The sequence below is a fragment of the Stegastes partitus genome, unplaced genomic scaffold (assembly GCF_000690725.1).
Source record: "Stegastes partitus isolate 25-593 unplaced genomic scaffold, Stegastes_partitus-1.0.2 Scaffold31, whole genome shotgun sequence".
NCBI classification, from domain to species: Eukaryota; Metazoa; Chordata; class Actinopteri; family Pomacentridae; genus Stegastes; species Stegastes partitus.
The window spans coordinates 1,072,042-1,099,979 of record NW_007577762.1 but is presented as its reverse complement, the minus strand read 5'-3'; the positions used below and the strand labels follow the sequence as shown (position 1 = coordinate 1,099,979).

General features: G+C 40.3%; 1 protein-coding gene across 1 annotated transcript in view; it reads right to left on the bottom strand.

Moving 5' to 3' along the window:
- LOC103370636 (disks large homolog 1-like) overlaps window positions 1-27,938 on the bottom strand; it is a 131,912-nt gene that overhangs the window by 20,881 nt on the left and 83,093 nt on the right. Inside the window, exons 9-16 of the mRNA XM_008299759.1 lie at window positions 27,032-27,156; window positions 25,898-26,067; window positions 25,232-25,368; window positions 24,671-24,815; window positions 22,645-22,777; window positions 19,530-19,686; window positions 18,758-18,860; window positions 3,856-3,970 (exon numbers count right to left, since the gene is read on the bottom strand). Coding sequence (XP_008297981.1) covers window positions 3,856-3,970; window positions 18,758-18,860; window positions 19,530-19,686; window positions 22,645-22,777; window positions 24,671-24,815; window positions 25,232-25,368; window positions 25,898-26,067; window positions 27,032-27,156 — 1,085 coding nt within the window. The remainder of the gene's footprint in view (window positions 1-3,855; window positions 3,971-18,757; window positions 18,861-19,529; window positions 19,687-22,644; window positions 22,778-24,670; window positions 24,816-25,231; window positions 25,369-25,897; window positions 26,068-27,031; window positions 27,157-27,938) is intronic.

Genomic DNA, 27,938 nt, shown 5'->3' with positions numbered 1-27,938 from the left:
TGTCTTTGCAAAAATCTATTCGGTGGTTTCCATTTTATGTTCCCTGAGCTCTGTCCTGATTTAAAATGAATAGAAAATGGAAATTTTTCTTTGTCTAATATATTGGTTTATGATTTAACTTATGCAGTGACATTTTTAGACTCAGACGACAACTTAGAAGTGCCAAGAACTGCAGCTTTCTCGAACGTCCAGTTGAGGCTGGCTGCAAAAGTGAGTCCATACCAACAGACCCTCATGTTAAAATGTCCAACTTTACAGAAAATAAACAAACAAACATGTTTACAGCCTGATACAAGAAAAGTTTCAGTCTCTATAGCTGATTTCCCCATTCATGGCAACTATAAAGGAAGGGATTTGTACATAGGTCACCTGTTTAGGTTGTATAAAGACTTAAAGTCATGTAGAATTAAGGACATGACCTCTCTGAGTAACAGATGAGTGGTGTCACAGCACACTCAGCTCCACTCCAAATCCCCCTTGTTGCTCATGTTTGGATTAAGCAGGACTTAGAAAGAGTCAGGTACTGCCAAGAGGCCGACAGCTGGAGCCACCACAGTGAGCTTCAAAACCACTGTTCAGAAAAGCCTCACGGAGGGTTTGTCCATCTTTACATACAGTCTACGGTGTTTATACACTAAATTATGGTGGTGAAAAATGTTAACATTATACCTGCTAAATATTGGCATTCTAATATTGTCATCATGAGCATGTTGGCATGCCAGTGTACACCTATCAGTCGCAACATTAAAACCACTAACAGGTGAACAGAACAACTTTCATCTTCTCAGTGTAATATTCTGTTGGAAAACTCTGAGTCCTGGCATTCATATGGATGTTACTTTGACACATAAGACCCACCTTAACATTACTGCAGAACAAGTAAAAACCCCTTCAATGGCAACAGCACTCACTAATGCCAGCAGGCTCCCCCAGGGGGAAAATGCCCCTCGCCACACTGTAAAAACAACTAAATGAACACCACAAATAGCCCAAGGCATGGATTTGGCCTCCAAACTCCCAGGTCCAGATCTAAGCAAGCATCTGAGGCAGGCACCAGAACCACCCCACAGCCTAGAGCGCCCAAAGGATCTGCTGCCAACGTCCCAGTACCAGACATCACAGGACAGCCCCAGAGGTCTGTTTCTATACCCTGAAGGGTTAGAGCTGCTTTCTGGCACAAGAGGGACGGACAGTGATGGCCAGTTTTTAACTTCTCTGACACCATAACTGACTTATATATTTAAACAATCTAAATGACAACACTGGCGCTGAAGGTTTTGTTGCCTTCGTTTGGTAGATTTATTCTCACTTGAAACAAGATAACAAACATTTAAGTCTTATATTATGTCAAAAAATGTACCAATGCCAAATTCTACATGTTTCTCAAACTTTTTGCTCAAGAAACCAAGGCTCTGTCCCACCTCTTTCTGCTATCACAGCTCACCATCATCTGATAAATTAAATAAATTCAAGAATAATGACTCAAAATAATTAGACTTCATCAGGCAAAAGAAACGATTTACATCACCTAAAAAAGCCAAATAAGTGGTTCAAACAGGGACCTACGCGATGCTGGGGAGGTGAGTTTAATGTTGTGGCTTGTCAGTGTGTAGCGCAGTGGTTCTAAACTCTCAGACTTGTTGGTGTCTGTTTTGGTCAGAACTTTATGTCTTTCTGTGAAACTTCTCTACAAAATTCACTGCAAAGTGTTTTGTTCAGGAAAGAAACTTCCAAGAGGATGTTAGGCATTCTTTCATACCCAATATCAAATTTGGTTTTAAATGAAATTCTACAGCAGAATTTCATTTAAAAGCAGTTTGAAGCGCTCTTCAGAACAAAAGCACAGTTAGTGTATAAACTGGCAGTAGATGATTTTTTTCTTATCTGATTTCATTAAATGAACAATGGGTAAGCCATTTCTTTTTACTTTTAGCCAAAACCAAGTAAAACTGTGGTCACACATTTGATACACGCTACCTATAATCACGCCTGTGGCTCACTACTTTAAAATTTAACAAGCTTGATGGCAAGCAGCTGTAATGTCAAGTTTCCTCTTAATTAACTGTTAGATCTATAGTTCACAGAGGGGATCATTTATTTTAATGGTAAGATTCAAGGCAGAAACACAGTGGGTCCTCTGGCATCTCACTTTAACAAGCTCTAAGAAAAAAAGTGGCAGGAAATTAAAAAAAACTACTAGTGAAGGAATAAGTGAATCAGTCAGCCTGTTCCTCACTCAGATCACCAGAACCAGTTCATCTGATAAATGTTGACTTGTTTAACACTTGTTGGTCACAGCTCCGAAATGGCTGAACCTCCGACCTCTAGCTCCCTGCACAGACTCTGACCTCGGCTCTGCTCTCTGTCTGAATCAATGTATGTACGAGTCAATGAGTGTGTGTTGCTGAAGATGACTCCATCCCAGCTGCTGCTGCTTTTTCTTTCCAGGCCACAGTTCAGGTCAGATGTTCCTTTCATGGACAATAAACTCATCAGCAGGAGTTTTCTCTGAATTTTCCTGCATTTGTTTTTTGGGTAAAAGTTTTTTTTTTTTTTTCTTCTCGTTTGTTTTGCTTTTCATGTCTTACAAAATAAATCTAATGGAGGATCTGTGGAGGTGCTGCTGCCACAGTGCACACCACAATCAAGTTTAAAACTCACCGCTGTATCTACATCCTACTTCATTTCTGTGTGCAAAGGACTTTTTTTCTTGAACCCTTTAGATTGACTTACTTTGAAATATTGCATTTGATACCAACAACTACCCACATTTTACAAAACTTTTGCTTGAAGAAATTTTGATCTGGCTTGTCAGCTGTTTGTGCATAAGACATTGCCAATTCCAACCAGCATTAAAGAACAATTAGAACTTGCCTGATTAAACATAATTCCTGATGATATATTATTTTATTTTGTGTGTGTGTCACTTCTTTTTTATGTTTTTTTTTTTTTTAGCAGTTGGCACATGAATGATCTTGTATCTGGCTTTTTCTACTCTGTTTATTACAGTCATGCATAACGTAGCCTATACTGCCACCTTCAGAGGACATTACTCAGCCTAATTTATTCACTCACAAGCAGATTATGGAAGCAAGCCTGACTTACATTTTCTTTTTTTTTTTAAATTGTGCAACCGTTGGTTTTTCTTGACAATTATGTGGAACCATTATGACAGAGACGGAGCTCTTAAAGTACTTTACACAGAGAGAAACTGTTTGTGCTTCTATATGATGTATAGAATAATTCAACTGTTGTGCCAGTAATGCTTATTTTGCTGGTTTGATTGTTGTTGCCTTCTCTCATTCAAAGAAAAACTCTTAAACTTAACTGAAATACCCTAAATATTATTTATTATCTTCCTAAAAGCCTAACTGGTGTCGCTTTTCTTGTCTTCCACACGTGTGTGTTACATATGATCGATGTTCCAAGAGCTGACTTACATGGACGCAGCTACCCAGCATGAAATCGATATTTCAAATGCTGTGATTCTTATGGAGAAAGGACATTGAAAGTGTAGTTAGTTCAGGTGTGAAGCTGCTTCTGGACTCTGCAGATGGAACACAGAGATGGATGATGGACTGAGCAGCCAGGACAGGCCGGAATGGCACAAGGACAAAAGGACACACACACAGTTGACAGGTGAGGCACGTGTTTGTGTCTGAGTGTGAGACAGTATTGGCCAGACAATGTATTCCTGATTTCAGTTGTGATAACCTCCATCTGAGCGTCTCACACACACAAAACAGTAGACAGCTGAGATAAGGGACTTCTAATAGTTGTGTCACACTGAAGGACACTGGACAATCAGTCCCCTCTGGCTGTCCTGTGTGTGTGTGTGTGTGTGTTGTGTCGTACCTGACGTAAAGTGTGCGTTTCTGTGTGGAGCGGAGCGACGTGGAGCTGGAGCTGACGCTGCTGGTCATCATCTGTTCCCTCAGGTCATGGATCTTTGCCTCAAAACGACTGTACTCTGCAAACACACACAGAAACACAAAGAGTTCAAACATTGTTAGACCCAGGAGACTTACGATGATATTTAAGTATTTATACAGAATATGGTCTAAGCTGTTTTTACACGCAACCTGTTACTACACATTAACAGAGCATGGCATGAACAAACACAGCCCGGAGGATGGTGGAGGGGTTTTTTTACGCAGTGATTTGATTTCCTACAAATGCCTCTTACCGCAACAAGTACAAGTACTTTGAGAAGTGATAAAAATTGCAAGAAGTTTATTTTCCATGTCCAAGAGCAGAAAGGATTCTCCCAGCGCCGGATTATACTGTTTGGCTACAAACACTCAACGCACACTTACACACTCACAAACCCGAGAACATGCAGACATATTGAGCTGTCAACGGATCCTCTACAGCCATAATCTAATAGTCTGTTTGATGTGAATATTAACTCCTGTTACATCAGACCAACACACACATTTACACAATCCAGAACACACAATCACAGTCAGATTTAGACTTAAATCCCCTAAAATCAGTGTTTACTGTTCATGCGGGATGTTAATTATTCACAAAGAGCGACTTTACAATGTCTCATTAAGATAAATACATCCTGCAGTGATGATGGAGATGGCAAACCCTGTCAGTGTCTGCTGGACTGGGATGGTATTTCATTGCATAGCTATGCAGGAAAATCATGTCCCCATTCTTCTTCACACCTACTAAGCTCTGATTGGTTTATTGTTTCTCTAAAGCTTTGACTATAGTCCCTTGTGGATGTGCGCACAGGCAGCTATGGACACGACAGACGTGTAGTTATTTCAACTAAACTACTTTTATAGTCCGCTAAAAATCTGCTTGGGGGACTCTGTTCCATACATGTGCATCTACATATTCCATGCATACACACTGTGCACGATAGCCCCTAAAGTGTAGTCGCTGCACGGACAGAAATGTTGGGCTGCATATATATGTGTGTCGAGTGGTTTACATCATGTGGACCGCAGCTGATCTTCGCTTACTGGAAGAAGTGCAAAAGAACAAGCCTCGACTGTACTCTCTTGTGGAAGTGCACACAGACAGCACAGATGTGCAATTGTTGTTATATGATTTTTTGTCGGCTGGAGTCTCTGCTTGGAGGACTCCATTTCATACATTTGCAGTTGGTCATATTTACAGTGTGTATTCTGCACATGGACACGACTGGTGAGAATGCACTGCTGCCCTTGTAGCTCAGTTGTAACACAAACTTTGGCCAACCAATGTCTGCAGAGGGGTCCACAAAAACTTTTACAGACTTGGCTTAACCAGCTGTTCATGGGCACCAGACCTATATGAACCTGTGTGAGAGTTTCTTTGTGAGACAGTGTGTTACAATTCTATAAACTCCTGTGTCTATTCAGTGCTGTTGTAGGGAGCAGCTTGACATGTTAGACAAATCTGACTTCAGCTGTTTACATGTGCTGCTGGAGGTGGAAAATAGGTGCGTCTGCGCTGAATACAAGAGTCTCATTACACATGCACAATGATTTTGCACAGTGATGCTGATGTGGCTCAGCAGTGGTGTGACACAGCATCATGGAGTTATTAAGCTTTTATTTGCTCTTTGGCTGAAATGCTACAGATGTGCTGGAATCACGCAATGTTGGAATTTGAACAAAAAAGACATTCCCATATTGGGAAAAAAAAAAAAAAGTATTTTCCACAAAATTAGTAAACTGTTTGCAATCACATGTCATCCTCACTGCAACTGTAATGCAATTACACTGCATGTAGTTTTTCCATCCTAAACCTGTGCAGACCCATGGACACGCCAATGAATTTTCAAACGGGCACTTTTAGTTTAATTGCCAGGAACAACTGTATACTCATCTCCCTTGAATGACAAGCAGTAAATTGCGAGAAAGCAACCAGTTGGCCAATCAATGCAAAGTGCAATGATTTGCTCATACACTCAGCAGAGCTGCCCTGTGCTTTAGTATCCTCCTGCTACATCCAGCAAAGACACTTTAGTTTCTGACCCATTTTCTAGTGGCCATAAAAATGTCATTGTGCCTCTTTAATTATAAATGTACATTATTTATGGAAATGCACAAAGAGGAAAAACAAATTACATTATGTTTCAGCTGATGTGAATAAAAGCTCGTGGTTTCTACAAAAAGAGTCTTCCTTTAGCAGAAAACTAAGACTTTTAACCAGCAACTTGCTGTCTGTATACGACGGTAAACTGCAGTGTGTTGATCCAGAGTGGCTGAACAAACAGCAGATATTTGTAATAAATCCTTACTGACTGTCCTCTACTCTGCTTAACACCACACAGCTTCCCAGAAAACTCTGAACTAACACATGGATGACAACGCCGCTGGCAATAAGCCTTAAAAAGCCCCTCTGAAGGATGTCCCTGTGTGTGTGTGTGTGTGTGTGTGTCTGTGTGTGCGTAAACCATTACTGTGGACTACAGAATCTAATTAACCCTGAGTAATTCAATCATACTCGAGGTACACACGGTCATGCACTCACACCCACATACACGCACACTCCCTCTCACCACACACACACACACACAATGATCTGGAACCTGCAGCGTCTCCTGATTTTCCTCTCTTTCCTTCGCTTGCCTCTCTAACGAGTTCTCTTCCCCTTCACAACGCCCTGATCCCAACTGATTTCACACAAAGCATTCATTAATTTGACAAACTGACACAAACAACTGAACTTTGCTAAAAGAGCTCAAAGCTACACACTTCCAAAATCACTGAAATATTCAGAGGCATGTGATCCATAATCCTTTTTTTCACAGCTACAAATGGAAAACAAAACACTGATGTTCTGGAAAAGGAACTGATTGACTTTCTGTTTGTTGGCTAAGAGATTCACCTCTAAGTGTTTAGTATTTGACTTGCTTTTAAATTCAACGATACATATTTTATGCAGACAGAATGTACTGGGTTTAAATACTCTCAAAATCATCGGGTGGCACATCACTTAGAAGCAAAACTGCCTCCAATCCTTCCATGAAAAGGAAAATCAAAGTGACCTTGTGCCGAAACACATTTACTAATTCATCCCTTTAATTTTAAACATTTTCATTGCTGAGCCTAGTCTGGATTGTTCAGTTTTAGACCGACATCAGCTCTAATCCATCCCAAATTGATGGATTAACACTTGTAATGTTTTTCTGTTTCAACTTGACACAGTACGGCACACATCGAAATCCCCAGATACAAACTTTGAAATCATCAGCAGCTAACTGTCCCTGTCAACACACACTGCCTCAATGCAACATTGTGGGATTAAGCTCCAGAGAGAGAGAGAGAGAGAGAGAGAGAGAGAGAAAGACAAACAGAGAGGGAGGAGGGAAAAGAAGACAGAACGAAAAGGGACAGAAAGGAGAGAAACGAGGAGGAGGACGAGAGGAAACAGATTAATGACTGTGATTGAGCTTAGATGTATTGCAGCAAAATCACATTTGCTACAGTGAAGAAAAAAAAAAGGAATAAAGGCAGTTTATCAATCAGTGACAGCTAAAACAATGGAAACAAAGGCAGAGATACAGTAGAGCTACAGATAGACATTCCTCTTTGTGATCTATGAACAAAGACTGTATTGCAGCTAAGGTGTTCGTGCTACTGAGTCCTGAAGTCAAAGACAAAGCCTGTGCTGCCAAGTATGCAGCTCTGATCATCTTCTGTTTTAAGCTGAACGCTAATGCTGAGAAGTCAGAGCTGCACATCTTAAAACCAAATCCAGTGACAGAGCAGAAGTACCACAGCAAGAAAAGAAATCAACGACAGCACATGAAACGATATCGCTTGATACGAAATCAGCACAGTTTCTACATCACTGATAATTTTTTACACTGAGAGTCACTGGACCAAAGACAAGAGCCAACGTATCAGTGCTGCATCAGTGGTCATTAGAGGGATAAGAGAGTGTTAGAGCACCACAGATTTATCCGATCAGGTTGCTTCAATCATCTATTAGCTTCACCATTATTCCTCAAAACAGTCAAAGTCAACAATGTTTAACAGAGATGCCAGGATTTTTACCGGAGGCAAGATGTTAACAAGTAAATCAGTTCAAGTCTGTTTCTCCCAACTCCCTCTCAGCTGTACTCACACGCTGCTGGCAGACAGGCAGCCCCAACGTCCACGATTTGATGCCGGCAACAGAGGCTTTCAGTTCAGTGTCTGTGCGTGAGAGAGTGGGGTTTGAAGCTTACAGTCCCGAGATGTGAATGAGAGGAAAAGAGTGGGAGAGAGAGAGAGAGATGTTGGAGAAGATCTAACACCAGGTCCACGCTGGATCCAGCATGTGAGAGAGCAGAGAGATGTGAATGTGTGTCAATAAAAGTGTGTGTAGGTATGTGTGTAGCACAGTGGAAAAATGTGTGTGTGTGTGTGTGTAAAATCAGTCCAGTGCTGCTCAGCTGCCACAAAAACAACAGATGCTAACTCTCTCTCTCTACTACACTCGCCTCTTTCTCTATGTCTCGTTCGCTGGTGCGTTCGTTTTGCTCCTCCCCCCCTTTGACAGCAGCTTGCTGTAGGGCGGAGACACACACACACACACACACACACACACACACACACACTCACAAACAGACACACACACTGTTTCCTCAGGTCACTCATGCAGGAAGCTGAGTCGATGCCAGGCACTCCTGCCCTACTTTGGCCCGGGGAATTGGTCGACACGCCACACACACACACACACACACACACACACACACACACACANACACACACACAGACAGACACACACACACAGTCAGTAAAGCTTGACCAAGCATTTTGAATATTGATTTTTGGGAGGCTTAAGTAACAGCTCAATTCATAGATCTTGACCGGTTTTTCCATCCACTTTATATAGAAGCAGCGAAAAAAGAGACACTAACATTTATCTTCATAAGTGCACCAAATTAAACTCTTTCTGCTCTGCATGATTTATGTTTGTCTGCGTCTCCATCTGTCTCTCTTCCCCTTCGTCTCCAGTTGAGACTTGCTTTCTTGCCTTTTTCCCTGTGTAAATATCTTACTGTACATGTTTTTTTTGTCTGAGAAGAAATCCCATACATGTGAAAAAACTATTTTTATCATGTAAAAGTGAGCCAGATATGCTGCAAGCTTTCATCCACCACACAGACAGACATGGACCTCCGTACGAGTGGAAACGCACATTAAAATCGCCATGTATGAAGTTTCACGTGATCAGAATCTAACTGTCTCTGTCAGCACACATCACCTCAATGCAGTATTATCAGATTAGGAGGAAGACACACAGAATAGAGAGAGGGAGAAAGAGAAGGAGGGACAAAATAAGACATAATAAAGAGAGGGAGAGAGAGAGGGATGGAAAATGGAAAAGTGAGGATGAGAGGACAGTGGGAGAAGGACGGGGGAGGGGTGATGACAGAGACTAATGGCTCAGGGGTTCACGTTCCCTCCTTCCTTCATTTACCTCCACACTCCTCCTCTCCTCTGCGCTCCCTAGAGGAGCATTGTTCCTCCATTCAGCAGCTGGCGGAGACCTTTTCTGCATTGTGCAGCTTCAGTGCTATCCAGCAGAAAACCTCTGGAGATGGGCAATTCACATCTTTAGGCTTGTGTGCATTGCACCAATATTTCCCTTTCAGATCACCTTTTCTTCTATTCTCCTGTTTCCTGATTACACACAAATCATGCTTGAAATAACCTAATTAGGTGACTAACTGTGACAGGTAAATATATGAATATGAGGTTGAATACAGTGTCTTGGGACTACCTTGAGAACAAGATCCTGATGTAATAAAGGTGAATATACATGCTCCTATTCTTTCCTGCAGGAGGGAGCATGGATTATATGTTCAGGTTTATGTCATTATTGCTTTACTATTTTGGCTTTTTATCACTGATATACTGTACATTTAATGATACCCTGGGGAGCTTTTCACCAGAAGTCACACTATGCAGCAACATTTTTATCCTTCAACCCCTGCTTGTAATATGTAGGTGATACTCATCCCTGCTGCCTGTTTAACCCTCATCCTAACAAGATATACAGGACATGGACAAGGACTACCGACTGAGGAATAATAAGCTACTGTAAGAAACAAACATCCTAGTCAAATGTTAGATGGTATGTTACAACATTATTACTATCTGACGACAGTTTCATTTAATGTGTATATAATTTAAAAGGAAAATAGCCATGTTTCTTGAATACAAAGCTGAGACAATCGATATGGGGGACTTCAAAGCTGATTTAATCTCTTGTGATTCTGGTATCATTTAAGGGTTTCAGAAATTTCAAGGAAACATTATTTGTGTTACATTTATGTTGTAAAACCAACCGGGATAAGGGTCGGGGTAACCTGATCATGCTCTGACTATCTATCAATCATATGCGTGACACTATCTTGTAGGCGTATCCTGCCCAATAGAAAATAAACATTTAAGTTTGCAGACATTAAACATGTTAGCATCTATTGTACTCTTGCCTATCGGCTTCAACTTATTTTAGGAAGAGCTGCATTTAAGGTCGCTGACAGAGCACATGACAAAGTCTGTGTCAGTCTCCTTCAGAATGACTGACAGAGTGTCACTACCCCCACAAATCTTAAACAAGGAAGCAAATACATTCTCCAAGGATACACACAATGCAGCACTAACTTTGTTTTCTAGAAAACTCCAGCGGACACCTTAATGTCTCAGTTTTTCTTCTCTTTTTCATTTTTTCTGGCTGAGTGCTTTTAATTTGGCTTCTGCAAAGGTCTCATTTCTCCAAGGAGACAAAAAAAAGGGTTCGTTATCTACATATTCAAGTCATTATGAAGGCTATGCTTGGTTTTTAATCATTGCATGGGTGTATATTTCACCACATGAATAAAAGAGAGCAGATATATTAACAGGCGTGTGCATGTAAAACAGAATTTTAAGAGGAGAGAGTTATCTAAGCCCTTCGAGGAAATGTCCTTCTTGTGGTTGATCAGCTGAATTTACAAAAACACACACAGAAAATCCAATCCTTCGCCCCCAAGGTCCGTTTTATAAGTGTACATTAGTCGATAGAGGGCTCTTGCGCTAAAAATAGCAGTGCTGGAAGAACCTCATCTATAATTGAAGCTATACAGCACAGTAATCTATATTGGTATCGATAAACGGATTAGATTGCAGCAAAGATATGAGGAGTGAAAAAAAAGGCAACATTTAAAACAGAAACGTCTCAAATCAATTCAAATTTAAATGCCAGAACTTAAAAACTGGGTTTATCTTTGCCAGCTCAATGTCACAGTGACAAGGCAACCCTGCACATCTCAAATCAGTCACTTTTCCATTACAAGTGACACCTCCAATCCCCCAAATCACACTTGGTGGGTGGTGAGTCAGACCATTACCACAGACACCAGAGACCCTGGGGAGGACAGGAGGAGCTGACAGGTGGGAAGAAATGAAGAGGAAAGACACTGAGCAGAAAAGAAAGAACGGCAGAATAACGTGACGCAGGAAAAGAAAGGGAAGCACATTACTGTACGTATTCAGCAGATGATGCTCCAACAACTTTGTGTGTGAAACCGCAGCAATAGAGCTACTGTTAATCTTCTCCCTAACAACTGGTGCACAACACACACACATGCAAATACACACAAAGTGTAATAAGCCAGCTAACAGAAGTGAAGATAATCCTCTCTGCATCACCTCAGTATTACTGCTGACAGACACCGCCTCTGTGTGTGTCATATGTGAGTGTGTCTATGCGTGTCACAGTGTGTGTCTGTGACAGTTGTGTGTAATCCCAGTGACTAATACTGCTGTCAACCTGCAGGCTTTACAGCCCCACATCAGGAAACTTAACAGCACGGGAGAATATCAAGCTTAAAGGTCAGTACTGCAACATTTTGGCTCTTTAATGACCATCCAAGATATTTTTCTGATCAGCACAAATAACAGCTGTATTAGATTCTTGAAAAGTAGGAAATAAAGCAGCAGCACAGCAGCTACGAGGCAACTGTGGTGGAATTATTTGTATTTTCAGTTCATTGAGAAATAATAGTGACTTTAGGAATTTAGTTTTAACGTACCCTTCAAAAGGTTTCACTGCATGTCTGCTTTACTCTTATTTAAACGGTATGCCTGCCTTGTTCATTTATGTTCATTATTTTATGTTATGTATAAAAGCTTTGTTTTAAAACGAGAAGACTGCATTACTTTAGATCAATAAAATAAAAAGCTTTTCCAGATAAGGTTCTGTTATGACCGCTATGGCCAGTGGTTTATGGTAGCTAAGTTTTGAAACATATTGCTGCATAACTGACACTTCATTGACTCATTTTACTTCTGTCAGGTCCCTCACTGCTGATGTCTTTAAAGATCCTCTCTGGTGAAGCATTTTTTTCACCTTGCTAATTAGTACCTGATAACTGTCTCAAAAACACAGATTCAGACTTCCAGGGTTTTATACATAACAAACCTAAAAATCCAATTCTGTCAGCTTGCAGGGTTGAACTTTCTGTATCATAATTCTTCTTTAACAGTGAGCAGGGGGGAGTGTAAGGAGAGAGAGGTGGAGACTTCATAGAGCTGCACATTCTAGAGGAGGCAACCGTGTAGAGTTACAATTCAGCCATTTCAAAGCTACATAGAATCATTTTTATAAAACATAAAGCTTCTACATATACTTTGACGGACAGAGGTGAGTTTTTAGGGGTTTAATCAATGACTAAAGAGGGACTTTAAAGCAACTGAGTTCAGATTGTTGTAGTAATTTAAGGTGCCATTATCCTGCAATTGGACCTCGTAACTGCGGCAGCCCCTTATTAACAAAGCTTACATACTGTTGGCTTTTGAGGGGGACAGCAAGGGACGTCTTCAGCTCTTTATCATGTCCCGATAACGCAAAAAAAAAAAAAAAATGCATGTCATTTCCGTCAAGTTTCTGTTTTATTTTTGCACATTTTATGTCTTGTCTTTTTCAGTTTTATTTTGAAATCACTAACCTGTTGTCTCTGTCTTAGATTCACTTCCTGCATGCCCTGCCCCCGTCTCGTCACACCTGCTCCCTGATTGTTTCCCTCACCTGTTTCCCATCCTCCCTCATTACCTCATGTATACTACCCTGTGTGTGTCACAGTCTCGTTGCCAGTTTGTTGTACTTCCCAGTCCTCGTCCCAGCGTTTTTCATAGCCATGGTCACAGTCATAGTCTGTTCTGTGTACCACCTCATTTCTGCCTTCGACCTTGCCTTTTTGCCTCCCGTTTTTTGGATACCTCTGCCTGACTGACTGATCTCCTGTGTACAGAACCCTGCCTGGTAATAAACCTGCCTTTCTGCTTGAACCCGTCTGTGTCATGCATTTTTGTCCACCTGTTCTGTGTGCGTGAGTTCTTGACAGCATAAAGCCTTTTACTGCTCCATAGGATGCACCAATAGGGAATTTCAGTCCCAATAATGATAATTGTTAATTCTACAAATGCAAAATCCTAGTTAACGCCAGACCTGTTATCTTACTGACAGTGTATATAACCGTAACAAGGATGATTGACTTTATATACTTATGGGTTATTGAAAGATTACCTGAACCCCTTGAAATTTACGCTTTGAAAAAGTGCAAGCACCTTACAATAAACCAACAGCCCTGTGGCTTTATTAATCCCATATAAAAAGACACCCTCCTATACAAGCACTGCTGGTTGAAAGGGGCTGGTCTACCCAGTGGCAGCACTGTGCGGGGGGAGAGGGGTTTCCAGGGCCATCCAACCAGCTGACATGACGGTTCATACACAACATAAATCCAGCCGTATAAAGATGTGAACTCACTGCACCCATGTGGTCTCATCTGTGCTACTGACACGAACTGTCTGTGGTCAAGTGGCCTTGAGGGCGATGCAGGCTTCGGGTTTTGACAAGGAAGAAGAATGTGCGGAATGAAAATGATGATATCTCTGGTTCCACTGCATCTTAAATCAAACGCAGTTCACGACCGCAATGCTGAAATGTCCTCTCATGTGTTTACACTTCGGGTACCTTGTTTGAAAAGTGCCATAGGAAGGAAAGATCTGAGGGATAAGTTACAAACTGTGATCTCAACTGTGGACTCAGTGTGCTGTTTTCACAAGTGCCTGCAAAAATGAAAAGAGGTTTTCATGTGTTCTTTCAGTGAATGGAAATTTGGACAGTGACTTACAACAGTTCTACAACACAAACCATTTTCTTCACTAATACCTCCTTACCCATGCAGTTCTCTCCTGTAAGCCATTATAAACACTGAGCACACAATAACCCTAGAATCGAAATAGTACATAGCCACAATGTGCAAAAAGCATAATGGATCTGTAGATTTACAGTGTCAACTGTAAGATTAAGCAAATGATATCAAAGACAGGTTCGTCTCATGATTATTTCTACAAAAATAAAAAATAAAAATAAAAATAAAAAATTGCTAATAATATGCCCCATAATGCACTTTAAGTAATGCTTTCCTTTCTCTAAATAATATATAACAACAATCACACAGGTTAAGTTATTTAGGATGATTGCCAGGTGAAGCTATTGGACATGTGAATTAACCTAAAATAGCCAAAAAGGTGTTGAGGGATGCCAGCAGTACCAGTGCAGCGTGAAGACTTTTCACGAGCACACTCCATCTGCTGTACTTCAAATAAACACTGAGCTACAGTATATGTGCTGCATCAGCTTAAATCAACCATGTCTCACACACTCAACACACACAAACACACTCAACACACACACACACACACACACACACACATCACGAGCATTTCAGTTCTGTGCCACGCTGTGCTGTGTTTGGCTACCGCGGCCACCATATTTAATATAAATAACAGGAGGAGACCTGCCCACACAGACACTTTTCCTCTCCTGGTGGAGGTCGTTATGAGTTCTTCTCTCATTGGCAGGAAGTGTGTGTGTGAAACAGAGGGAGCGCTGCTGGTCACCGCATGCTGTCTCCACGGGAACAGGACAAACATGGACCTTAGAAGGACACTCACGCGCGCACAGTGCTGCCCAAAGGCCAGCATGGACAGACGGTTTGATATAGGGGTTCATTCAGCAGTCATAACTTGGATTGCAGGAGAGTCACGACACAGACACACAACTAACTGGTCATGTGTTGGAAAAGCTAAAACATTTAAACTAAGGTGCAGGTCAGTCCCTCTATGAGAGCACATGGATCATTATCATACCTAGTGAGTGTAAACATCACACTATAACACCAAACAATGCCAAGGCAGAGCTGGACTGAGTCAAACCAACAGACGGTTAACCCATTTTGATCTTTGGTAAGTCAGGCATCAGCAGAGTAGCACCAAAAATATAGGGTATAATAAAAAAAAAAGGCTTAAAAAGAGTGTTTGATTTATGAATAAATATGTTTTAGGTGGAGCAGTTTCCTGTTGAATTACAGTGAGATATACTGAAATGCCTTTCCGTTATTTTTATTGGTTTTAGTAGTGGAAACATACTGAACGCATACATCAATCGCAAAAGAAAGGATAAAGAGGCTCAAATAGATGGTTTGATCATGTTTTGACATGCTTTATAGATTCTGAATCACTTGTAACTGCTGTAAATCCAAGCAAACTAAAGAGACCAAACTCTGTGAGAGAGCAAACTGCAACAATGGATCCTCCTTTGAACCATACAGTCAGTGAGTTTGTAACACTCCAAAGCTTTTTAGTGGAGTTTTCCTGTGTGACCTTATCCGATCATAGGGCGCTATCCATGGTGCTGATCCTGCTTAACACTCCACAGCAGACGCACATCGCCCTATGAAATGCACTGCTGATCTTGTGGGTATTTCCATCAAAGAGAGTGTCAGGGTGCAATAAATTTTAAGATTAGCATAAGATAGCAGCATCATTACCACCTGTGTTCTGTCTGCATCACCTCTGTGCTGTTTTTTTTTTTAACTCGCGTGCCAGGAGACACATTAAATTTTATAGAGGAGGATGCTAGCTTTAAGTTTAAAACACAGCTGTATCAAGTGAGTTTTCAGTTGTTCCCTTTTATATGGACTTCCTGTGTGACATCTTGGTGGCCTGATTACTGGCTAAAGGCTTCAATACAGTCTCTGCACTTCAACTATGATTACACTGAGAATCAAAACCAAAGTTTGTCACAATTTTAATGAATTAATCTTCTAGTACAACAATCAGTCATTTCCCCAGTGATTAGTGGCAAACGTTTTTGTTAGCCATCTTCAAAATGTTCACAATTATTTGCTATAAAACAATGATTGACTTTAGCTCATTGTTAATATAATTTCACCAGTTTTGGCAATATGTGATGGTATTTTCAAGTGCAAAGGTGTCAGATCTTTTGTGTTTACAGGAAAAGTCCACTTTGCACTGACTATTAGCAGCAAAAATCTTTCATTGAAAGGCTGTAATTTTCTAATCATTCATGTAGAAGCAAAACAATGTCAAATTTGTGTCAAAGTGTCAAAGGACCTACAGAATTTTAGCTTTGAGATGGATTTACAATGTCTGAGCTTCGTACATCCTTCTTTTTCCAGTATCAATTTATCATCTGCACCTGAAACGAAACTTCATTTAGGATCTTCCTTTAATCACACTTTCTTCCTTTAAATCAGAATTCATAATCTATACATCACGCTTGTACGACCTTTTAGAATTCATAATCCATACATCATGGTTTGCAGCATGATGTATGGATTATATCCTCATGCGATTTCCATGAGCTTCCAAGACATTTATTGTAGCTGCCGGGGAACTTCATTATGCTCTGACGGTGCCCTCCACATTCTAATGTATTTTGCCCTCTTACGTGACTGAGGCCAATATCAATTTGGTCTGCATAATATTTGATGGGATATCTAGGCTATGCATTCATTTAAAGGCTAATATGCATAATTTCTTGGTGGTGTTTCTTGAATATTCTAGCCATATTACTCTCTGTGTTTTTGTGGACAGTTTCCTTGTCATTCAGTGAAACTCTCTATTGTAGACATAATATCTTTGCAAGAGAAATGTCTTTTTCATGCATTCAATGTCTTTATATGTCACGGTTATTAGATAAAAACATAGACACAATATGTTTACTACAATTTGTACTCTGCTTTGTTTCAGTGTCTCAGGCCCTGAAGACTACTGTACATGTGTTTGTGATGTTTGACCTGTCTTGAGCACAAAGTCTTGCGTTGACCTGACTAAATAAGATATGAATGCTACAGGGTCTGCTACCATGTTTTCAAATCATTCTGTAAAGACTGTAAAGAATCTTTACATATAGTACATGCTGGGTATCTGCAGGATTTTTCAAAAATCAAAAGTCAGACCATGCCTCCCAGAGCTAAATTTAATTCATGAAGGAAATATGTAATTACTAAATATATGCAGGCGAATTATTGGAAAAATCTAGGCCTGGAAAATCTACTTATTTTAAACTTCATGTCTCTTCAAACTCTCAAGGGACCTGTGATCCTTGGTTCTGCTTATAACATATTTGTGGACAACCTCTCTGAATAATACATGACAATACCAGAAGGAATCTCACACGAACACATCCCGCACACAGCTTCTTCCAGTAGACACACTTTTGAAGTGAATCAGGGATCAGGGGACTTGATGCTGTTTAACTGTGTATGAGTGTGCTATGCTCAGGTCCCCCCATGACAGCATCCCATTAGCTGAGCCAATCAGCTTTTCTAACCTAGTTTCCTAGGTTACGGCCTTCTCAGTCACCTCCACTAGACAAACATCCAGGATGGTGCTTGTTGGGAACCTCAGTGTGTGTTTGTGTGTCAGTCTGACTTTGTGGGGACAAATTTGAGCGTTTTGGCTGATCCTCACTTTGAGCTGGATCTTCAAAAATCTAAGAGTTCAGATTTGGTTTAAGAGTTAGGTGAGGATTATATTTTGATTCTATATGGAGTAAGGGTTTGGGTTACACATCAGGGTAATTACAGCACATCACAGTCAATTTTGGCTTTTCTTTAGAACTGATTTTGAGATTCTACTGATCCCTTTTAAAGCCTGCCTGGGACTGGCCACAAGCCACATAGCATGAATGTTGACATTATATGAGCCAGCTTGCAGCCTTAGATCCTTAGATGGGGTCCTTCTAGCTGTTCCAAAGTTGAGGCTTAGCTCTAAAGGTGATCACGATTCTGCCATCAGGGCCCCTTCGGTTTGGACTGACCTGCCTGAGGAGATAAAGCTCGTAGAATCTGTGACTTCGTCTTTTTTTTTTTTTTTTAAATATAGACTTGGCTTTTATATAGTGTTGGGTTTTTGTTGCATCATAAGGTTTTATTGCTTTTAATGTTTGCATTTCTGTAACTGTTGTCTAACTTCAACTTTGCTTCATTGTTGTTATGTTGCCTTCTTGTATGACACTTTTGCTTTGTCTGTCAAAGCACTTTGTAAACTCTTATTCTTCCAAGATGAACAAATGTAAGTGTGTACAGTATGCATGTGTTTATCCGGATTTTCTGAAATGTTTGTCTTTCCATTAATTGAAATTGTGCAAATATTTTACAGACTTGAAATACCTCATTGCCGTGCATGCTGGCAGGCCCTCACTGCCTCCCATTTAAACGTTACTGGTTTTCTACCTTGTCTATAAATTCTGCCTGCACATTTTGTTTTCCATGGAGTATAGCGGTGGAGGCAGCAATATGTAGATGCTGTGTCCACAACATGACAGAGCACAGATAGAGCTACACCATCATCATATATCACAATAACCTGTTTGTTTTTTCACCATCTTCTCCACCTGATCAAAATCCAATATGGCAATTTCAAATGTTCTTATATGACAGTGAATTTGCAGTACTCACCCTCAGGTCTGTACTGGGCTACTATGGTAACAGTCTGTCCTGCGTTCTTCAGAGCTGCAGCTGCCTGCTCATGAGTAGCAGTGGACAGGTCTACCCCGTTTACCTACACATAGAGTACATAGACACAAAATTATAACCCAGGGCAGATCAATGGCAATAAATGTAAAGTGAGATGAGCATGTCATTAAAAACACTGCAGTGAGTCAGTAGGTAACGTATTTAGCATTTGTGCATTGTAAAGGCCTGTTCTATGCATGAAACCATTCCATGTCAGTACTTGCATACATGAATACATAATACAGTAACTCTGGAGGGACTGACAGTGTCTCTACAGTCTGAGGATTAAATCGGGCTTGAGTCCCGTCTAAAGAAAATTAAAACCACATTTCATTGCAGTGGAACACAAAACACAGCTTCAACACACACTCGCCCTGTGAGCTATTAGTGGTTGCTAGCTGAGCGGGAACATGCAAAGAAAACAGCACCAATTAAGTGGAATTGCTGGTGGCAACGCAAATGAAAGCAAAGATGTATCCGGATAAGTTCAAAGTGTCCAGCTTTAGCAGGAATTTTACATCTGTTCTGAGCTTTATGGCTCCACTTTATTAATGCACAGAGACACTTGTGGAAAATAAACTGATGATGGCTCTCTTTATAAGCCTACTGTGTACAACCTATACAGCAATAAAAGCAAAATTAGGGCAATTAATAACAGCAATGGTGACAGTGGTTGTGCTGTAATTCTCTGTGCACTGGATGTATGAGGTCATACCGATAAGATGCGGTCTCCCTTTCGTAGTTCCCCACAGAGATCCGCTGGACCTCCAGCAAGAATGAAGGAAATGAAGATTCCCTCTCCATCTTCCCCTCCAACAATGTTAAATCCAAGACCCGTAGAGCCCCTCTGCAGCACCACCCGCCTGGGCTCCCTGGAAGAAACACAAATCAAACACACACACATTGCATGAAGGCAAAAGATGACGGTACCTGCAGGGTTTTTTTTAGTCTTTTTATCGATTTATTAATGTATGTAGACTTTTGATCAATCAGGTTAAATATTGCTAAATAATATAGGAAGTTTAAATTTTTCTACTATACTCAGCAATTGCTAAACAGCATCTATTTAGGTATGTTTTGAATATGTAAAATCTGTATGATACACCGTTCATCTGAGTGGGAGGAAAGGGAAACTACCACTAAAACAAAGCACCATGTTCACCAGCAGATGTCAGTATTGCACTTTCACAGATTTGCTTTAACACCATAGTGCGTGCGAACACCCACATCTGAGGGTATTTCTGCATTTTCCTAAACACACACTTCTGACTGTTTTGTTGTTTTATTGTTTGATCAGTCAACAAAGTTTAAATGTCATATGAAAAAGGAAACAAAATAACACAAAGGAAATCCCAGTGGACACACACAAGCAACTGCCGGACAACCTTGCATACAACAGGTATCTAGTGGTACAAGTTAAATAAGTGTCAGTGATCTCAGCTTCACAGAATTAGCAATCCAATTTGCTGGATCAGTGTTGGGAACCAAACTTGACCTTCCTAAGTGGATTCTGTTTCAGCCATATGGGACATTTCCACATCAAACATTGTTTCTTTGTCAGTGTAATTAAAATCCGGTTACGTTCATTAAGGCGGGGTGGTGACTCAGTTTTAGTGCTACAGAAAACCTTGCCTTCTATCCACTTTGGTACACAGAAAAGAAAAAAAAAAACACTGGTGAGTGGTTTTGGCAGGCAGTTCATGTACTGGAATTGGTACTGAGATAGAAAGGCTGAATTCGTGTATCGGAAAAACAATTGAATGAGTCACAAATTATTTCTGAATAAGCATCAAATCTCTCATCTGAAGTCACCTGCTTAGAGACAAAGCAGATGTAAAACAATTGCGCTCGCTCAGTGGACGTTTATTAAAACCCACAATCCTCTACTTGCAAGACTAATCAGGGAGCGAGAGAGAAAAAAAGATGAAAGGCAGAATAGGAGAGAAAATAATTGGAGAAAAGAGAAGGGCAGACATCAAAATGACCATTCTGCAGTCCTTCTGAAGCTTATCAGATTTATTATAATCAAAGCACACTGATTGGCCCTGAGGTCTATGACGAAATGAGTCATATTCTGGTAACCACGGTGATGCCAGTCGAGTGACGAGGGCTGTGATAGGCTGTAATCCCTCCATTAAAATGGATTAAAGACAGTAGAGCAGCGCTGAGAGCGTATCTGCATGTGTGTGCGTGCGTGTACATATGTGACCTGAGTTTACATGCCAGACAAAATTTGCAGAGCCATCTGCCTTTTTCTGCCAAACACACACACACACACACACACACACACACACACACACACATGCAGCAGCAGAGCAAGCAGGGAAGGACAGAGGTCACTTAGTGTATTTTGGACTCTCTAGGACTCTGTTTCATAAAATGGCATTGAGGACCTCATTGATAATCTCTGAGGACTTCTGAGGAGAACATGAGACAGGCCACAAAAAATACAAAAGCAAAACTGCTAAATTTAACAGAAATGTGTCAATATTTGGCACATACTGTAATTTTAACTTTTCTTTCTTGGTTGACGTCTATGACAATAAATAATGGCACGACATTATAACCATTTGGTTTCACTTTAAAAATGTTGCTTCTCACAGACTGCATGTTAAAAATTGGACATCCAGTAGTTGACACATTCAAATGTTGTCAAACGCATGAATCCCTGGAGAATGTGACACAAAGAGGCACCAACTGCCAAAACTAAATTTACTGTAATATAATATTAAATGCTTGAGTAGCTTGTAAGTAAAAAAAAATGAAATCAGCAATGTTGCACATTTACTCTCCACATGTTAAGTAAAATATAAAACCATAAATATTTCCTTTTAACAGAACACAGCAAGCGCAAAAAGCGCAATTGTAGATGTCCAGATGAGTACTTCTGTAATACATGTAATTCCCTTTAACCTTCTGAGCCCCAAGAAGTTTTGTTTTTTGTTACTGTCCTATTTTTACTCACTATGGTCTCATTTTTTTACAGCAGCATTAAGTCCTGCACCTCTGTGGAAACAGCGCAATCATGGCTAGAAGTGGAGAGAACTCAAAAAGTCATCTGTGCAGTATGGACAACATTTTTCTAGGTGCCCACAGGTGTGACCATACTTGACAAAAACAAGCTCAATGTATCTTTCTACAAGTGTATACAGTTTTTGGAACACACTGCATGCATTTTATTGATCACATGCATTTCGCTTTGCTCTAAATCTGTTTAATTTTTTTTCATTCTTGCCTTCTCTCTGCATTGTGTAAACACAATCTGCAGTTCAGTCAAAAGTCCCTGAGTTCTCAGGCGACTGTTGGTTGCATCTGAGTCACTGATGGCTTCTCAGCTGTACTGAGCAGCACAGAACATTCTGCTTTTACAGGATCTGGTGCCAACAGTTTTATGTTTTGGTCAATTTTTATGTGGCAGATGGAGCATAAAGGGATTTTGATAAACATCACAATTCTAAGTTTAAATTTAGTTAATTTAACCACATGTCACACATAATTAGTTCAGGACTATCAGAAAGTTAAAAAAAATGTGACAATTCTTTCTGTTTTTGGAGTTTTTGACTGATTTGACAGATAACATGCCTTTCAAACTTGCTGGTAAGGTTTGGGGTTCAGAGGGTTAAATATGTAGTTTAAACTCAGATCATATTTGTAAACCAAAAGTCAAATTTAAAAAATAATGATGTAATAAAAACGAATAGCTTTGATTGTGTGACTTGCCCTAGTAAGTGTAAGAGTTGGCATGCTACCATAAATCTCTAGTAGATTTATTTTTATTTATTGCCAATACAAATTGAACACATGCATTTTGTGGTAATGTGAGGTCTCACCTGGGCACATCATCGTCTCCAGTCATGGCCCTGGGCAGTGGTGAGTATCTGGGCGTGGTCAGTGGGGCGGGGCTTACAGACTGGCTGCCGCTCATGTAGGGGCTTATATGGTTGTCCTGGTGTGGGGAGTACGCTGGAGAAAAACACAGAAACATGTTTTTTTTTCTTATTTTACCATACTGTTTACAAAGTTCCTTTATTTCTTGTGAAACATCCGGTGTTCATGTTCGTGTTCTTACTGTATTGGAAACACATGTATTTGATCACAGTTCACACTGCATTGCAGATATGTTGAGATATGCCGTTTAGTAATGTGTTAGATTCAGAGCAGTGATAAATGACATGTTGTTTGATAATATGCTGATTTGGAGAGATGACAAGTGGCAGTAATCCAGGGAACCAAATTTACCCAGTCTGATAATCAGACTGTTATATAACAAATAAACTGTCTGGGAGATGTGATCATTGCAGGATATATTTTAAATATGAACATGAAAATTTATAAGCGACTTTAATGACTTTTAAAACTCTCAGACAGACAATGTGTGACGACAGGGATGGTGAAGATGCTGCTGCATTAATTTTTTTGTCCTGGAGTTAACTGCATCTTTATTGAAACTCTTCCAGGTAAATTCAGGGATGTCATGTTAATGGCATAAGCAATTATCTGGTCTCTAATAAGTGGTGTGGAATAATTATTAACATATGGTATCTAGCCCTGATCCATTACAAGGTTTATGATACATTTATCTGCAAACATGACGTGACATATTAAACATTTTAACCACTTTTGCTGTCTCAGACCTATTTTAAAAAAATAATTTAGTCATGAGTGCTCCTTCACACTCATCCTTGACCGTCTTAAATTGAGCCAACATGATGATATGCACCAAGGTTACGAGTTCAGATAAGTGGAGCAGAAATTTCCTGAGCTGTTCAAAGTGAAAAGCCTCCACATCAGTACAGACATAAACACTGATGAGCATTATGATCACTTAGAGAGGAAGTAAAAACAGCACATATCAAGCTCTGGAACATAAAAGTCTCATTTGCATGGGACAAAAATTACTTCAGGAACTTTAGTATGTTGTGATAATTGGTTGTCTGTGATTTTAATTAAGTGTGAAAAGCACACATTTCACTGCAAATGACCCACAGAAGTCCTGTGATAATTTCTATCCTGTGCAAATCAGTTCGTCTGTTATTCTGGGTTGTTTCTTTTCTTCTTCTCTCCACTTTTCATTTGCCACTTTTACTGCTTAAGAGGTATGGAGGCTTGAAGGCTTTGGCAATAATGAATAAAAGTTTGAACGGCATTTTGGGTGCAAATTCAGGTGGTTCGTGTCACTATACAGCATAATGTTGATAAATCCAGTGTGAATGTCGCACTAAACAGACACAGAGCAGGATTTCTAAATCACAAGGTCCACAAATACTACTAGTCTTGTGTAAAAAGGGCTTCTGCCTGATTCGTCAACTGCTGCTCCTCATCCACATGGGCTCTATCACCCACATCTGTAATCAGATCTCTTTAATCATTTTACATGAAAGCTAACTTTACCCCGTCCCCCTTTACTGTACCTCGATGTTTGCCTTCCCTCTCCAGCCTTTCTGCTGGTTTTATATCAGAGACCGAGAATGCTACCTTGATTGATCGATTGTAACAATGGCGGTCTGGGATTTCATGACTCATGAGCAAGTCGCTCTGAGCAAGAGCCACGACTCAAATCCTCCGCCTCAAGCAGTAAACGGGAGCTTTCTCTATTTGTGGGAGCAAAATTGTCAGCTTTGCTCCTTGCTGTTTTTTATCATTCGACACCATCTGGCTCGAAAACGCTTCACCAGCTTGGCTGCAGTGATGTGTGCAGCATTTACCAGAGGACTGTTTGACTACAAGTTGAAGAAAAGCAAGAATCTATAGTCTGATGGAGGTGGAATTTCACAAATGTATGTAATGCAATGAGTAAAATCAAACTGTTTTCTAATGGACAAGTCATGCATTGAGAGCTTCTTGGTGTGTACTCACAATTAGTGACATCGGGTGGAGGGAAGTTGTCATTGATAAAAAGGGAGGTGTGTTTGGCCACACGGAGGTACACAACATCAGGAGTCGACTTCAGTGCAGCCACTGCCTCCTCATGAGTTACTTCCTCCAAACAGGAGCCATTCACCTAGAGGTAAATCAAGACATGTACTGTGTTACGCATAGACACACAGAAAACATGGAGACAACACAAATGTTCACTGGAAAGCCACACCAGCCTGGAACAAAAACGTACAATGGGGACGCTATTGTGAAAACGGGAGCCAGTTCTAAATTTAGTAACACAGTGGTTGAATCACTGCTCTTCTGGCTTGAAAAAAGCGTGATTGTTTTAACGAATACAAGCAATTTATATCATTCAATGAATGATGCTATCGGTGACAACGTATCCCAAAACTTGTCAAGGAAACTTCATATGTTTTATTGTATTTCATTTCCATTTATGGTTGATGAAGGCTGTGATCCAGATTTGCACTTTGCATGATACAGAAAAACCAAAAAGAGGAAGAACAAGGCGGGGAAAGACTGAAAGGTGTCTCTTACTGCAACAAGTTTGTCCCCTATTTGTAGCCGTCCGTCTTTGTGTGCAGCCCCTCCCTCGATGATTTTAGTCACATAGATGCTGTTGTCACCAGGGACATGTTGGTTTCCAACTCCACCTGCTATACTGAATCCTAAACCTGAGAGAAAACATCAACAGGTCATTTCTTTTTTTCTTTTTTTTTGTGATGCAACTTCTGGGTGACCTAAAGGTTTTCCTAATGTTTGGATTTGCTGTGTTTTCTCACCTTTTGGCCCTTTACTAGTTTTGACTTAGGAAAAAACATGTAAACACAACCTTTCATAGCTTCCAGGTTTTTACTTGCATCATGATGCTTTACATTCCCACGCTCAGTTACATTACTGTATTGTTTCCTCTTGAACATGCTGCCTTCTAAGACAAGAACACTGAGCCTTATCTGACATTCTCACTTTTAAGCAACACCAGTTTCTGTTTCCACATTTTTTCATTGTGCAGTCAGTCAGTAGTAGGATACCTGAAGCCTGTGACCACCACTAAACTGCTTTGAAACTTAAAGTCAGCACTTAAAGCTCACAGTGTTGTTCTATTTATTTGTTGGAGTGGTGCAATAGCAACAAAATTACAGCATATCTGTGTTTCACTACTTACAGACTCCAGTGTATACTGTGCCTGCAGTGTTGTCTTACCTTTGGGCCCTTTGACCAGTTTGATATCCATGATTCTCTCAGTGAGGCTCCTCCTGCGTCGTATGCACAGTCTAACCAGACCTCCAGCCTCCTTCAGCGCCTCCACAGCCCCGCTGTGGGTCACCTCCCTGACGTCTGTCTCATTTACCCGCACTATACAGTCATTCACCCTGTACAGCAACACCACGCACGGCAGAGAAGTCATTTGAGTGGCATCAGGAGATAAATAGGGAAGAAAAGCAGACTGTACAGTCACTCACTCTAAAACTAGACAGAGAGAGAGCAAGCTACACAAAATTACTTTTTAAGCCACTTTCAATGTCCTTTAAGATGTTCACATAAGGAAAAGATAGAAGGATATTTGATTGTCCATTAATATATAAGTAAAATGACGTAAGATAAGACTCATTTGTAGAAAATGCCAAGTTCAATAAGACATCTTCTGCTAGTGCCTGAAGCTTCTTTACAACTAGCAGTCGTAATGTACCTTCGTAAAGGGCAAAACTGTCAAGGGCACAACATTCAATGTCTGCATTCTTACTGTAAGCACAATGGCAAACTTTAATGGTGAAGTGAAGTGAAAAACTAGACACTCAGTTAACTGTGACAGAAGGTGCACTCCTCACAGCACTCTTTCAAAATGTTGCTTGCTGGCAGTTAACAAAAGCAATCCTGTCTAACTTCAGTGTTTTGTAACAATAATTCTACCTGGTCGATCACTGCGTCACCAGTAGCAACAGAATGAAATTGCTTACACAAGTGTGACGCTACATGTTTGAGCATTTCTGCTGCATTCTGGAAATGGACGAGTAAATGCAGCTTTAAAAATTACCTGATGGCTACTAATCCATTCTGCACTGCCCTGATTTTGCAAGTACATAATCAAATGTTGTTGTTAATTTGAATGTGTGTAGTTTTTTTTTTTTTTTTTTCAGGCAACAAAATGAAGCTGTCATATTGTGATGATATGAATCGCATCTGGTGACAACGCTAAACACTGAAGATTGAAAATGTTAGCGGTAAGGTTAAGATTACAATTACGAGGTTAAGAGTTGGACTTTGGCATGCAGCAGTTCTAGTGTGAGTAGTCCAACAATTCATCACTTAAAAACAAATCTGCGTCTGTGTTTGTACCTGAGTCGTCCATTCTGGGCTGCGGCTCCTCCAGGTATAATCTTGGTGATGAAGATTGAGGGGTCCTCTCCGATGTGGGGGTTATCAGTCCCTCCAGCAATACTGAAACCCAGGCCTGAGTTACCCTACACACAGACACAGAGCGTGTTTCAGTGGTGAAAATAAACATCATCTGAGCAGTGGCACTGGTTTTGAAAGATAACTTGTGGTGTGTGAAGCTAGTGGTGTCTAGGGTTTTTGTGAAAGGGATGAAAATGTTAGGCTGATCTTATAAAAATGTTGCTCCATTGTATTGGTCTTATGACAAACCAGATCATATATTATTCATCCAGACGAGAGATGTTTTTTGATAATGCATCATACTGATGACTTTTAGCAATAAATAATGGAAAAGTCACTAAGATACAGTTATATAAGACACTAATAATCATGTTGGAATCATTTGTCCACAGGATCAAAACTTTTTTGTTGCCAAAATTTCCCACAATAAATTACTACATATAACATATATTACCTCGTCAAATCGTAGTTATCAGCCAAAGGCGTCTTACGTCTTCTCTAATTGTGATTTATTAGCTACAAAAATGATCTTCCCAACTCTTACCTCTCGCCAAACTAATTTATAATTTGACTAAACAACATGCAACACATCTGTTAGAATAATTCTCCAGATGTCACTTCTTGCCAAATGGCACATAATGGATCTCGACATTACCTGATAGCAGCTACTGCACTCGCTCACTAATGCTCTGTCATTGGGTTTTAAAGCTAGTCTGCGTCTGTGTTTGCGTGTATGTCCATAGTGTCTTTAAAGCAGAGCCAGTCAAGCAGACAGAACCAGGTCACAGGAGAATAGAGATGGAGATGGAGAGAGAGAGAGAGAGAGAGAGAGAGAGAGAGAGAGAGA